The 14,545-nt window shown below is 35.4% G+C and overlaps 1 protein-coding gene and 1 long non-coding RNA gene across 2 annotated transcripts; both read left to right on the top strand.

The window, feature by feature from the left end:
* Positions 1-992: 992 nt before the first annotated feature.
* LOC122021027 lies at positions 993-2,123 on the top strand. The gene is made up of 2 exons (XM_042579093.1): positions 993-1,485; positions 1,751-2,123. Exons 1-2 carry the CDS (start codon positions 1,038-1,040, stop codon positions 1,828-1,830), a joined length of 528 nt encoding a protein of 175 aa, XP_042435027.1. The 5' UTR covers positions 993-1,037; the 3' UTR covers positions 1,831-2,123.
* A 6,634-nt stretch (positions 2,124-8,757) lies between these two features.
* LOC122018478 lies at positions 8,758-11,592 on the top strand. The gene is made up of 2 exons (XR_006121789.1): positions 8,758-9,205; positions 10,803-11,592. It is a non-coding gene; the product is annotated as an uncharacterized LOC122018478 (long non-coding RNA).
* The last annotated feature ends 2,953 nt before the right edge of the window (positions 11,593-14,545 follow it).

Genomic DNA, 14,545 nt, shown 5'->3' on the forward strand with positions numbered 1-14,545 from the left:
CCTGTCTTTTCATTGGTGAACTCAGGCGGGCCCCTCTCGCGACTATTCGTTCACGAGACAGTTAGATGAGTCGGTAAAGGCAGGTAGAGCAAATAACGTCACCCAAAGTAACCCAAAGAAAAAGGACCTTTTGCTTCACAAGCGACCTGTTTCGTCACCCGCCTCCCAGTCTACCTTTCCCTTCAATCATGGAGCCGGTATTGGAGTTGGTAAAATAGTGGGAAAGATATGCCTCAACCGTGGGCTGTTGCTTTTGCTAAATCAACAGAAAATCCCGGGCCTTGCAAACGTACCCTCCATGCCAACGGAGGATTTGAGTGGGACCCAGACAGATTTCCATTAATAGTCATGTAGGTCATGACGTAGTAGTGATGAAGGGTGGCGGATAGAGGAACGATCACATTGTAAGAGTTCTCATGATTATCATCAGCATGAACACTCCTCGGATCAAGATCGTAATAGGAAGCGCTCCGGACTATATGCGTCAAGTTATTACTAATGACTAATGTATTCATAATTCGATCTTCAAACCGTATATTTATAAGGTTTTTTTAAATGAGATACATAAATATATTCTGGATCACCGTCATGATTATTTTTTGATTTATTTTGACGATAAAATTTTCATGAGATTAGATGGATCACTCTAAATTCAATATTACCTTAGTTCATTATTTGTTAAAAAAGAAAAAGTCGTCCGAGTGATCCTACAATAAATAATCGAGATCTCATGTGCAATAGTTAGGTCGTTAGACAAATAATCAATAAATTTAAGGAGATTTTTTTCGAATGAAAAGTGGGTCTAAAATAGTATAAATGGATCTCCATGATTTTTTTGATTCCCCCCTCGTGACTACTAAAAAATCTGTGACCAATCCATCACCCATTCACTCTCGTAATTAGTCAGTTAGAGAACTGCATACTTTATATCAACTAAAATAATAAATAATAAATTAAAAATAATAATAATAAAGAGAGGGAGCCGTTTAAAACCTCATGGAGAGAAGGGAAGTAGAAGAGTGAGAGAGGAAGCGGAGATGGGAAGCTATTCGTTCGAAAGAGAGATCTTGATCCCTAGTTCCGAGGAGGAGGCGGAGGCGGAGATTCATTTGGCGAAGGGTTCGAGGCAGGAAGAACCATGGCGGAGGAAGATCGGCGGCGGTGTGACGCTCGTGGGGTTCGCGGACGCCGGGGAAGGCGGCGAAGAGGGGGCGGACGGCATCACGAGGTCGAAGAGCCTGAGGGGTGAGGACCTGGAGGAGCTCAAGGGGTGCCTCGACCTAGGGTTCGGATTCAACTACGAAGAGATCCCCGGGCTCCGCAACACGCTCCCAGCGCTGGAGCTCTGTTACTCCATGAACCAGAGGTTCTTGGACGAGCAGCGGCAGAATCGTTCGCTGGATCGCTCCTCCTCGGGGGATTCATTTGATCAATGCGAATCTCCGTCGTCCCCTCTCATCGCCAACTGGAAGATCGTCAGTCCAGGTAAAAGCTTGCTTCTGCCATGTTGTGGACTGCTTTTTCCCCACCCAGAACTTCGATTTCTTTTCCTGTCGTCATTCCTTGATTGTGATCGTGCTCTGAAACAACAAATTCTGATCTCGCCCAAATCCTTTCCGATATGGCTTCTATTCAATGCAAGCCCCAATTTTTGCACCGTTTCTAAGAAATTAAATGACAAGATTCAAGAACCAGATTATCTTTATCCATTTCTGTTGGTTTTAGCAACCTAGTATTCTTGTGCTGCTAGGTGACAATCCTGATGAAGTTAAAGCGAGGCTGAAGTATTGGGCTCAAGCAGTAGCCTGTACTATCAGATTATGCAACTGAACATCAATGTTTCATCAAGTGCAGTCGAACGCCGAGCAAATGAATCCGGCAACGGAAGCATGAAAAGGAAAACAGAGGGAGCTATGAGAATGTAGAGATGACGCACACCTGAAGGGTGGAGAAAAGAGAGGAGGCAGTAGAAGAGGAGGTTGACAACATATTAGGAAGTGAGAGAACTGTCTTTGTATATGTTTGGAAGTTAAAATATGGGTAAATTTGCATGCAGCCTTAATCAAAAACTCATCTTTGCATGCAGGATTCATCCATAAAAATCTTTGTTTACATTCGCTAGTCAAATATATTTACCTAATTACACATGATATTTTTCAGTATAAAAAATCTAAAAATTAGTATATTTCTTTTTAAATTCAGTACATTAAATTAAAATCTAATATATTTTCTATCAAATTAAGTACGATTCTTTTTCACTTCAATTGGATGGAAAATATACTAAATTTTCTTTAAATGATACTCAAAAATATACTAGATTTTTTTAAATGGTAAATGGTGTTGAATTTATGAGGACTTATATTAAACAAGAAAAAAATCGTGCTCAATTTAATAGAAAATATACTCAATTATAGTTTAATGTGTTGAATTTGATAGAAATTATACTCATTTTTAGACTATTTGTACCGAAAAAATATGAGGATTAATTTTGATAGAAAATATACTCGATTCTAGTATAAAGTACTGGATTCTAGTGTAAAGTGTTGAATTTAACTCTCTGCATACTCATTTTTAGACTTTTTATACCTAAAAAGCTGAGGGGTAATTTAGGTAATAATATTTGCACGAGGGAGTTGAAACAAGTAATACTTTGCATGCAGAGAGTGAAAATAATTTTTTTTGTGATTGAGGACTGCATGCAAAATTATGATTGTGATTAGGGATTTTTTTCTACTTTACCCTTAAAATATCTCAATGTTTTGAATAATCTTGGGATTGATACTACCATCAAATGGTAGTATTTGGCCACTTATCCATCATCGGAGGACATCCTCACTCGGCGCCTAGTAATCTGACCACTTATCCACTATCGGAGGTCTTCGAGCGGTCTCCGACCACCCGCTCCGAAAAAAACTATAATTTGATGGGGACGGTGAACCCAGGAAGGAATCGCAACCATTTATGATCGAATTATGATCATGATTCGATCATAAATATGAGTATCGCATCTCCTGGACCATAAAAAAGTGGTTCAGGAGACCAAAGCTTTAATCTGGCAAATGCAAAATCTAACATGACATGATATGTTTCCACGCTAATTGGAATTTGGATAATAAATAGTGATCCAATTTAGAAGGAATAATTAAATCTCACTCGTTGACGGTAAGGGACATTATTGAGATGAATTAGTTATTTTTTTTATCACATGCAAAACTTGACATGACATTAATCTAAAGTTTCTGAAAGTGATCCTATGCCTTCTTAGCTACACAAACCCAACTCTTGAATTAATAAATTGTCGATTGTTAATTAGTGAAACCCACTCTTAACGATCGAATTAAGGATGACATTATAATTCTTAAATAACCATCAAAATAAATTATCGATTGCTAATTAGTGATGCTAATTTAACGATAAAACATAATTACATCGTTAATTTGCACCGACAATTAATGATGAAATCTATTCCAATCGTTAATTAGTGCAAAATTATTACAACTAAATAATTATAATTGTTAAATTAGTGATCAATTATAATTTTTATTCACTAATTAATTAATGATGAAATTATTTTTGATCGTTATATTAGCAACTGGTTGTGATTGTAAATTAACAGTGGAGTTTAAAATATAGATCGCTAACGGAAAATGAAGAAATCAAGGAATTTAAGGGGACGTTTGGTTTGCATTTTCCACGTTCATTTTTAAAAAAATGAGAGAATGTTTTCTAAGAAAACAAAAAATACGAAAAAATTATTTTCTAAAAAACAAAAAACACTCGTTTTTCAGAAAATGAGTTACTCGAATTTGCATTGGAAAGGAAGACGGAACGGAAAGTTTAGGCTAATAAAAAATAAATTAATATATTTAATTAATTAATAACTTTATAAATATAATGATCTTTATTAAAATTAAAATTAAGAGTTTTTGATTAATATTATAAGATATTTATAACAACATTTAAAAATAAATATACACGTTAAAATACATTGTAGAAAAATATATTTTAGCAGTGGTCATGCAAAATATAAAAATTTTAGGAGATTTATCTCGACCCAACTTAAGTGACTTACTAACGACGATCAGACCAAGAATTATGAACGAAACACTAGATATATCGCCACCGTTGCAATGAAATTAACCTTCAGAATACTTTTGTTACGGAGGATCTCCGTTTCTTGTTCTTCATCCTCCGATTCTGCATCCTTGGGTTCTTCGAGATGAACATATCCTTCAATTAATCTTCAATATCCTTCAGTTAAAATCTTCAATCCTTCTGTTAAAATCTTCAATTGCACGTCCTTGTGTTCTTCATTATTCAACCAACTGCAAAAGTAATTAAAAATACACTCAAAAAAAATACTCGTATAGGAATAATTTATTAGGAGCGATTTTAACACCGCTCTTGAAAATCAAACAATAGAAACAGTTTGAACTAAATCATTTCTAATGTCTTATCTTTTTAGAACGATTTTGCAACTGCTCTTGTTGAATACTTCTAATACCAATTTGAATAAACCGCTGCTGAAACCACTTTTAATGATTCAACTATTAAAAGTAATCTTGAGACTACTGACATTGGTACATTTAGCCGTGGTTCTATATTAAACGCGGTTATTAACTATTTCTATTGCTCTAATGTCTAATAACAGTTATCAAACAGTACACTTTTAGTAATCATTCTGTAAACCACTCTTATCGAAGTTAAAATTAATCAATATTTTTTTAAAAAAATAACAATTAAAATATACAATTTACTTTATGTAATTTTATTTTGTACATTTCAAATTTAAATTTATTTATTTAATATAAATATTTATTAGTCAAACAAATTATTCTTTAAATAACTTATAAAATCTTAATTTTATTTATATTGATTTTCATTCTTTTCTTATTTTTATTTTTGTTAAAATAAAATTCTTAATTTTATATATATCAATTTTCTTTCTTTTCTTATATGTATTTTTCTTAAATTTTTTTCCTTAATATTTTTTTCCTAAATACATAACTTTCATTCCCGACATCGACACTCAACCTCCATACCTTCATCTTCCTCTATCTATCTCCGAAATTCTAAATCTCATGTAAAAAAATTTTCCTCTTTTTTTATGAACTCTGAACCTAGATCTCACACCAAAAACTTTTCTTCTTCCTCTATTCAACTTCAAAATCCTAAATCTCACTCTGAAAAACTTTTCTCTTTCTTTATTCGATTTTATTCATCCTCCAATTCGCACTACTAGAATATAACTTTGATATTTTTTTTATAAATATTTTATAATGACATTTATTAAAAATTATTTATTTAAAAATTAAAAAATAATATTAGATTATTTAAGATCAGAATATTATTAAATATTATTATTATTTATATAGAACCATTATTTTTAAAACATATTAACCTTATTTTATTTTTCTCTTAAATTTTTTACTTTTATTAGCCTCTAATAGCAAGTAAAGCTAACCTAAATTTTTTCTTTTCCACTTTTCAGCATCAACTAAAACCAAAGTCTTTTCCATAGATCATCTTAGTCTCATATTCTCATAGGTAATCAAAATCGTTTATTAAACCTGACATTGTTGGACTTATTAAAAATAAACATATAGTAAAAAAAAAAATTAATTAATTATTTAATAATTAACTAGCATATAAAATTATAAATTAAAAAATAAATGAATAAATATGTCTCTTAATCTTCTCCTACTTACTAAGAATAGCAATATAACAAAAGAAATTATTGACTAGTTATTAAATAATTAACTAACACATAAAATTATTAATAGTTATAATTTAGTTGGTTAGGATATTAGTTTATTATTTAGAAGACATAGGTTCAATTCCTAGTAATAACTAATTTTTTTCAACTTTAAAAGAAAATAAAAATAAAAATAGGGTAAACGAGCACTTGACCCATTGACCCGGTTAAGAGCCCGAGATCGGTGAGTCTACCTGTAGGATTCGTGCTCCTATAATCATGACATTTAGGCATTTTAAAATCGCTCCTATATCCATGGTTGTAAGAGCGGTTTCTATAGAAGTGGTTTGAAATCGTTATTATAGGTATAATGTGTAAGATCGGTTTCAAATCATATCTATAAAGTATAATATGAGAAGTTTTTTAATTTTTACCAACGATTATGAAAACCGCTTCGATAGGATATAGGAACGGTGACAAGAGGAGCGGTTTTCAAATCGTTGATAAAAATATAAGAGTGATTGAAAGCCGCTCTCAAAAGTTAAAAAAATCGTCCTAGCTTAAATATAATAGTGTATATAACAGCTTTCGCTAGAATCCAATAGCTTACCCATGACTCCTTATAAAATGTAAATCCGTGAGTAGTAAAATATTGATTAAATCGAAATAATCTATGAAACCAACCTAGTTCAAAAGTAAAATTTAATTAATTTGAAATTTTATTTTTTAAAAAAAAACCATGATTATTTTAATTTATTCAATTCAATCTCTATTTTAAAATTTTCAGTTAAATTAATTAAATCTAATGACCGTCTAATATCAGTGGGTTGATGTGCAAAAACAAAATAAGAAAAGTTTGGTTAATTGAATCGATTACCGAATTAATCAATTGTATTTTGATTCAATTTAGTACCAACATTCTGTCGATTGGGTTTATCTAAAAAAATTATTAATTCAATTTTAATTTATTCAATTCTATAAATTTAATTTTGAACCGATTATTTAGCTCTTCCTATCTCTTCCCGCCTCTTTTTTCTAGTTGAGTTTTAATTTCTTATCACGCGAAAATATTAATACCATAGCGGAAGCACAAGTAAGAAATGACAATGAGATGAGACTCGGATAGATTTATTCTTCTATATAGAACAACATAAGGTAGTCTTCATTATTAGTACTCCAAGATAGTTTTAATGTGATCAAATAAGTTAGGTTAGGTCATGTTAGTTTTTAACCTCTGTGTCTAAGTGTGCAAAAACTTATTAGCACAGTAAGTCGAGCGAAAGACGCAGCTATCGAGAAAGATGACATGGAAGAGAATCGACGGGTTCGGTGCGTCTGAGGGAAGAGGTGCTGCGGAAGAGTACGCGGGTGGACGAAAAGGAGACATGCGACGTTTCCGAGGGACGAGAAGCCGGAGCGAAAGATTGCTCGAAGGTCGAAAGTTGGATTCAGGTGAGCCCTATTCTGGATGACCGAGATCACCCAAGTGAGAGGAGCTGGAGCGGAAGACCCAGATCAAGGTGAGCGAAACCGGAGTAGAAGACTAAGACCGAAAGTCAATAGGATGTTGACTTTCTTGGTTTGAGCATCGGGACCCAGTTCGGGTGTCCGGACTCACCGGACTTCGGGGGCCCAGACTCGCCAGACTTCGGGGGCTCGGACTCGTCGAACTCCGGGCGGCCGGACCAGGACTTCTATCCAAACTCGATGTGGCGCTTGAAAGGGTTCCAGACGTACGCTCCGAACAGGACTATAAATATAGCCCTAATCCTAGTAGTTTACAACAACTTGTATACGAGGTTTTTTAAGTGTTCTATGACTTTATGTGCTTCCAACGCTTATAAGAGGCTTCTTCGCCTACGACGAAAGGAAAATTTGAATAGTACTTCAGAGTCTTGGATTAACAACCTTTCCGATTGTAACCAAGTAAAAAAATCGATAACTTCTTTCTTTTTGCATTTATCAAAATTTTTTTATACAAATATCCTAGTATTTAGAAAAATTTATCTATTATCATTCTACAAATAATTGACCCCCTCTTATCGATAGCACCTATGACCAACAAGTCCTCATGCCTATTTCAAATACTCGTCCATTGACTTCACAAAAATATTTTCAATCTTTTCAACCTATTTCATAAAATTATTATAAAGCATTTAATAGCATATAAATACTAATATTAATTAAATAATATATATAATAATATTAATAATCTGTTTAATAAATAAAAAATAAACTCTATTATTATTATTATTATTATTATTATTATTATTTAGAATTAAAAATAGAATCTCCATATTTACTATATTCACTCCCATTCAACTATAGAGATTTGAAAAAAAAGTTCCGAGTCTGAATTCATACCAAAAAGACTATCCAAATTTACCCGTTTTAGTTTAGGATCCAACTATGAAGAAAATTGTCATTCCTGCTCTGACACTGCTACTGTCATGGGAGAAGATTTATGTCATATGTCGAATGCCAAGATTTCTCTCTAAGCGTGAAGGAGGATACAAGCTTCGGGGTCTACAATCATGGAACAATGCTCTATTAAGCAGGATGATTTAATTTGGAACATTAATAATCATCATTTTGTCATGATATTTTGATTCATATAAGTATATCATTTGATCTTTTCATGCATTAATTCCATGTTTATATCACATTCCATGAGTTGTATTCATTTATGGACTTAATTACAAATTATCTTATATTCGCGGTATTTGATGCTAATATTTGGATATATTCTTTGTAGACATCAAAAGGGCAAGGACTCGATCGGATCATACTAGATTTGGGTTCAAATCTAGGGTTAATTGAAGAGATCATGCTCTGAAGTAATATGGACTATTCATTCAAGATTAAGAGAGATTTGAGCCATCCGTCAAGAATTTGGTCCATCCAAGCCAAGGGGAAGTAGATCACAGTCATGGATCGAGATCTAGAGATTTTGATCCAGATCTGAATGGATCCGACCATTGATCAAGCTATGAAGTAATCTCGACCGTCCGTTCTAAACTTATCAGATTAAAGGGGATATGAAGTTACAGTTCCTTGGGGGGATGGGTCGTCAAATTCTATAGAAGGCGCGATCATGCGAAGCAGAGGCGAGCGATCCTCTTCCTTTCGTTCCACCACCGACGGTCAAGAGATGTCAAGGGTGTCCCTTCCTCGGTCATCATCCACCTGTCACCAGCCGACGACGCCACCTCAACCATCTAAACGCTAATTCTGTCACGACTTTGTGCAAGGAAGAAGAAGCATAGAAGGTGGAGGAATTTGGTGGTTCCAGCCGATTCCCTCTTCTTCAGGCCAGCGATCATCCTTCGCCGAAGCTCCGATCATGTCTAGGACTTGAGACTGTTTCCTGCTGTATACTTCTTATTTTGATGTTGTTGATTGATTTTGCCAGATCCAGAGCTCATCTGATTGGATCAATTCTTCGCCGATTGCAAGATTTGACATCTTTGTCAAGATCAACGAGTGCTTGGGGATTCCTAGCTCACCTTGGTTCATCACTTTTCCTTTTTGATTTCTACATTTCTGTTCTTCGAAATTTCCAGCTTCGTTCTTGTTTTCTTTACTGTTTAGTTTCATTGGCTCGAGTTATTAGGGTTAGATGAAGGTTTAGATCTGTTTTCTTGCCTTCAATTCAACTGAATGTTTGTTGATTCCTTGAGTAGAGATCTGATCCAATGTTTGTGCATGGTTCTTAAGATGAATTCAGCTACTGTTATCTGAATTCGAGTTCTATTTTCAGTAATGGATTAAGTTTGGTTGCTCTTGTTCTGCTTTTGTTTAGTTTTCAATATGCTTAGATCTATTAATGGTGTAATTTATAACATAGAGTGACAATATGTTATGGGCTCATGATTAACAGATAGTTAGGATTTCTTTTATTACATTAGATTTAGTTTCATTAAATGCTTTGCTATTTCATTCCTTAGTTTAACTCCATTTATGGTGAAATCATAGCGTAAAGTGACAATATGTTGTGGGATCACTATTAATGGGTAGATAAGATGATGTTCATTTCATTAGATTAAATTTCATACGTGTTTTGCTATCTCATTTGTTAGGTTTAGAATCAAAACTCAAAACCCCCATTACTATATCAAAAACCCAAAGATTACAAACAAATTAATCCTAAGATACCACCATTGTCACATTCGTTGGGAGACGACCCGAGTCATATCTATGCTACATTAGTATAGAATGAATTCGGTCACTTAATTTTTTTTATATCCATTTCACAACAAAAATCGGGTTTATCAAAATTGGCGTCGTTGCCGGGGAATGTTAGCGGTGTTTGATAATCTTAGGATTGTTCTCTATTTTGAAAAAAAAAATTTTGTTTGAGTGTTTTCATGTTTATATATCCATGTGTTTGATTTAATATGTTCCTTGTGTCTTCTGATCTTATCTGCTAGTGTTTCAGTGTAAGAATAGGACATTTCTTTGATCATGGATCCATATTATCAATATTTTGAAAGTGGGATGGAGAGTCAGTATTATCAGCCTAATCAACCTCAATACTATCATCCTGAGTCTCAGTATTATCATCCTTAGATTCAGTATTATCAACCTGAACCTCAATATTATCCACCGATAGAGCAGCCAAATATGTATTAGTTATTTCAAAATTCATATAATTCTAATTGAGTGGATCAATCACATTTTAGGTATGAGGATACACAAGGATAATTTCCTGAGCTATATCCAACATATCAGAGTCCACAGGGATTTCATGATGAGTATATGCCTACTTGGCCACATTCAGTCCAGTAGGGTGATCTAGCTCCTTGGAGTACATTTTAAGATGAAGTTCATGCCCCTAGTTCAACACAAGACCTTTGGGAGATTATCTAGCTAATGATAGAGCATCAAAAGTAACAATTTGTAGAGATACAAAATTTACAGATACAAGTAGACCAATTTGCATCATCCGTTAGCCATCAACACGCACCATACTTCAATGAGAAGAGGGATTGTAGTGTTTTTGATAGACCTAATCTTGTCTCCATTACTCTACAGGACTCCTCTAGTATTTCTTGTTGTGATGCTGCAGTTGTAAGAATTTTTGACTCTGCTGATACTGTCGTTGTAGATGTTGTTGATGATGCAAGTACTGATGTTGATGATGAGGAGAGTATAGGGGATTGCATAGTGGAAGCAATACCCCAAGAATCACTTTTTCCAGTTGTACAATCACCTAAACTAAGTATTGATGATATAAGTGTAGGGGATTGCACATTGAGGCAATACCCCAAGAACCACCTGAACCGGAGCGTAAACCACTACTTGAGGATGAGGAGGTCACAGTCACCATTCTAGAATCTCCATGTACGTTTCAACATGACAAGGTTAGTGTTTCTTTTGATTTTTTTAGAAAATTTCTTAGAGGTATAATTAATTGATTTTATTAGATGTGATTCATTTCTTGATACATTTTCTACAAAAACTAATATTTTTTTGTCTTCTTCTTATCCCACATGCGTGTGGGAGGTGTTGTCTTTTGTTGAATTTACAAGAGATTATAAGCTCCCGGAGTGGTTACTCCAATTGAACCGCCTTCAACCTCCAAGGAGTATTTTCAAGAGGAATATGGTGAAGGGAGAGGTCATTACTTCAAATGCAATGATTCCACTCCCAACTTGGATTTTGTTTCTTAACCGACTCCAACCACCGGGAAGGACCATTTCAATGCCGGTGTGGATGCTACTTCTAAATTGTTTGCAACCATCCGGAATAAAGGGGAGTTCGTTCCTTGCTTTTGTTTTTTACTTTACACTTTCTTCTACTTTCATACTTTACATTTGTATTTTGCTTAATACTTTGCACTTTGTTTGGTCTACATAACATTTCATTTGAAGAAAATTCTCCATGAAATTGTTCTAGTAATACTTTTAAGATGATAAAAGTTTTTTAAGTTTGACCATCAAGTTTAGGTCATTTGACATGATTGAATGCTTTGCTTGCATGCTATTGGTTGGTATGGTAATGGATTCTGTTTTGATTAATTAAGCTTGATTGTCAAAAATTATCTAGAGAGGACTACCTAAAGTCTATACTCTATTATTCTTTTTGTGTGATATGCAGTTATACACTCATAACAATTGAACTCTAGAACTTACTTTACTTCTTTTTAAAGTTACAATACCATATGCATGCATGGAGATGATGAACGATATTTTCTTTCCTATTCTTTGTTTCCTTTTTCCTTTCAAATGCTAGTTAAATCCCTCACTCAATACTTTTATCTTCCACCATATTTGCTTAACATTCTTTCATTGAGAGTTTTGGTTGATTTTCTTAATGAGTTGAATTGTTTGAGATGGATAAGATTTTAAGTGTGGGGGAAAATTTTTCATATGCTCAAGGATTTTAAAGAATTGGAGGTTTTCATTGGTGCTGAATTTTGTTCTTGGAGCATAATAAGGGAGTCCATATTTAATGCTGGAACTTCCTGATGTTACTGATCAATTTTGCATAACCACCTTTAAAGAGGAACCGATGTAGGAGGAGTATGCATACCTAGTGAATTAAATTCACTAAGTTTAGAAACCAGTTATTATGATAATGATACTCAAATTGAAGTAACAAACTGGATTGTTGAGTGTCAAAGCAGATCTATAGTTACTTGGAGTTTCTAAACTCCTGAACTTGATGTTGGGACCGTTGGAGGCTGGCTAGAAGGGGAGTTGAATAGCCCTATAAAAACAAAACACAACTGTTCTCGATCTTTTAAAATAACACTTGCATAAAATAGATTAAATAAACAGAAAGAAACTAAACGAAGAGGCACAAATATTTTTACTTGGTTATAATCGGGGAGATTGTTAATCCAGGGAATGAATCGTGCACTAGAATATCGTGTTCAGACGGAGAAGCCTCTTACAGTAGTGAAGCGTAGAAAATGAAGAAGCTAAACTAGAAATGAAGCTCACAAGTGTTGAGTACACAATTCTTGAATTGATGAAAAACTTCTGGACTAAGGTTGTATTTATAACCTTGGTCGGGGTGCTTGGAAGGATTCTAGGAGCTTGGGAGGGGATAAAATTTTATCCCCTTCGCAACGGATCATGTTTGACCACGATCCGGTCAAAATACAATCCCGGGCGCCTGGAATGGCTCCGGGCGCCCAGACTAGTCCGGGCGCTCGGATCACTAAAGTCAACTAGGTTGACTTTTGGTCCGGGCCCTCTACTCCGGTGCTGCTCGTCTCGGTTTGGGTCTTCCGCTCCGGCTCCACTCACTTGGGTGATTTCAGTCAACCGAAATAAGGCTCACCCGAACCCAATTTCGGCCTTCTCGAGCAACTTTCCGCTCCGGCTTCTCGTCCCTCGAAAACCCCGCGCGCCTCCTTCTCGTCCGCCCGCGTACTCTTCTACAGCGCCTCGTACCTCAGACGCACCGAGCCCGTCGGCTCCCTCCCGTGTCGTCCTTCTCGCTAGCTGTGTCTTTTGCTCGATTCCTTGTGCTCCTAAGTTCCTGCACACTTAGACATAAGGTTAAAATACCACAGGACCTAACTTAACTTGTTGATCATATCAAAACAACATTGGGGTTCCAACAATCTCTCTCCTTTTGATGTGAGCAACCCAAGTTAAGCTAAGGTAAATAAACATAAAAAGAAATAACTAATATTGCAATAAAGTGCAAAAAGATAGAAAAATTCTAGAAAAGATTGGTCTACCTCCCCCTAAACTTATACTTTTCATTCTCCCATTTGATCACATAAAAAATGAGATTTCAAGAAAAATCTAAGGGTTTAAAACTTAGAAAATTTTGAAAATTATTTCAATATTGCTAAGAATTTGTAATAACTTATTTCAATACTAAAAAATTTCTAAGTAAAAGATATTTTTTTTAAAAAAATCTAAGTTTTGAAAATATTCTAGAAAATAAATTTTTTGCAAGCATAAATATTTTTGAGGACTTTTCTAAAAAAAAAATTAAAGCAAGAAAGTTTTTCTAAGTTAAGAATTCTTACGGTTAAAAGAATTTTTTTTTTAAGTATTTTTTCAGAAAAATGTTTGACAAATAACTTTTTAAAGCATTATTTAATATCAATTTTAATGCTTTATCAATAAGTTAATTAAACATTTTATTTCAATATTTTGACTTCCAGGCAGTGGCGAGACACTAGGCCTTCTTAGTTATTGGAGCAACAACCACTTTCTTAGACAAAGCTGTTGGAACCCCAAGGTTGTTTTGGTGTGATCAACAAGTTAAGTTAGGTCATGTGTTATTTTAACCTTGTGTCTAAGTGTGCAGGAGCTTAGGAGCACAGGTACTCGAGCGGAAGACGCAGCTAGCGAGAAGGACGACACGCGGTGCGTCCGAGGGATGAGGTGCTACGAAAGAGTACCCCGGTGGACGAGAAGGAAGCGTGTGGTGGTTCCGAGGGACGAAAGCCGGAGCGAAAGATTGCTCGGGGAGCAAGAGATGCAGCTAGCGAAAAGGTCGGCACGGAGTGCGACCGAGAGACGAAGACTGCGAATGAGCACGCTGGTGGACGAGAAGGAAACATGCGGTGATTTCGAGGGACGAGAAGCCGGAGCGGAAGGCTGCTCGAGAAGATCGGAAGTTGGGTTCGAGTGAGGCCTTTTCCGGAAGGCCGAGATCACCCAAGCGAGTGGATCCGGAGTTGAAGACCCGGATCGAAGCGGACTGAACCGGAGCGAAGGTCCTGATGGAGAAAAGTCAACTCCTGTTGACTATGGTGCTCCGAGCGCCCAGAACCATTCCGGGCGCCCGGAATAGCCCGGGGCGCCCGGAATGGCTCCGGGCGCTCGGACCTTGAATTCTGACCAGATCGCGTCAAACGGGATCTGAACGTTGGGGATA

The sequence above is a fragment of the Zingiber officinale genome, chromosome 9A (genome assembly GCF_018446385.1).
Source record: "Zingiber officinale cultivar Zhangliang chromosome 9A, Zo_v1.1, whole genome shotgun sequence".
NCBI lineage: Eukaryota > Viridiplantae > Streptophyta > Magnoliopsida > Zingiberales > Zingiberaceae > Zingiber > Zingiber officinale.

Excerpts from the sequence above, each read along its gene's own strand:
- LOC122021027 (XM_042579093.1), top strand. The coding sequence starts at position 1,038 with ATGGGAAGCTATTCGTTCGAAAGAGAGATCTTGATCCCTAGTTCCGAG. Across the intron at positions 1,486-1,750 it reads CTGGAAGATCGTCAGTCCAG|GTGACAATCCTGATGAAGTT; the intron begins GTAAAAGCTTGC and ends TTGTGCTGCTAG.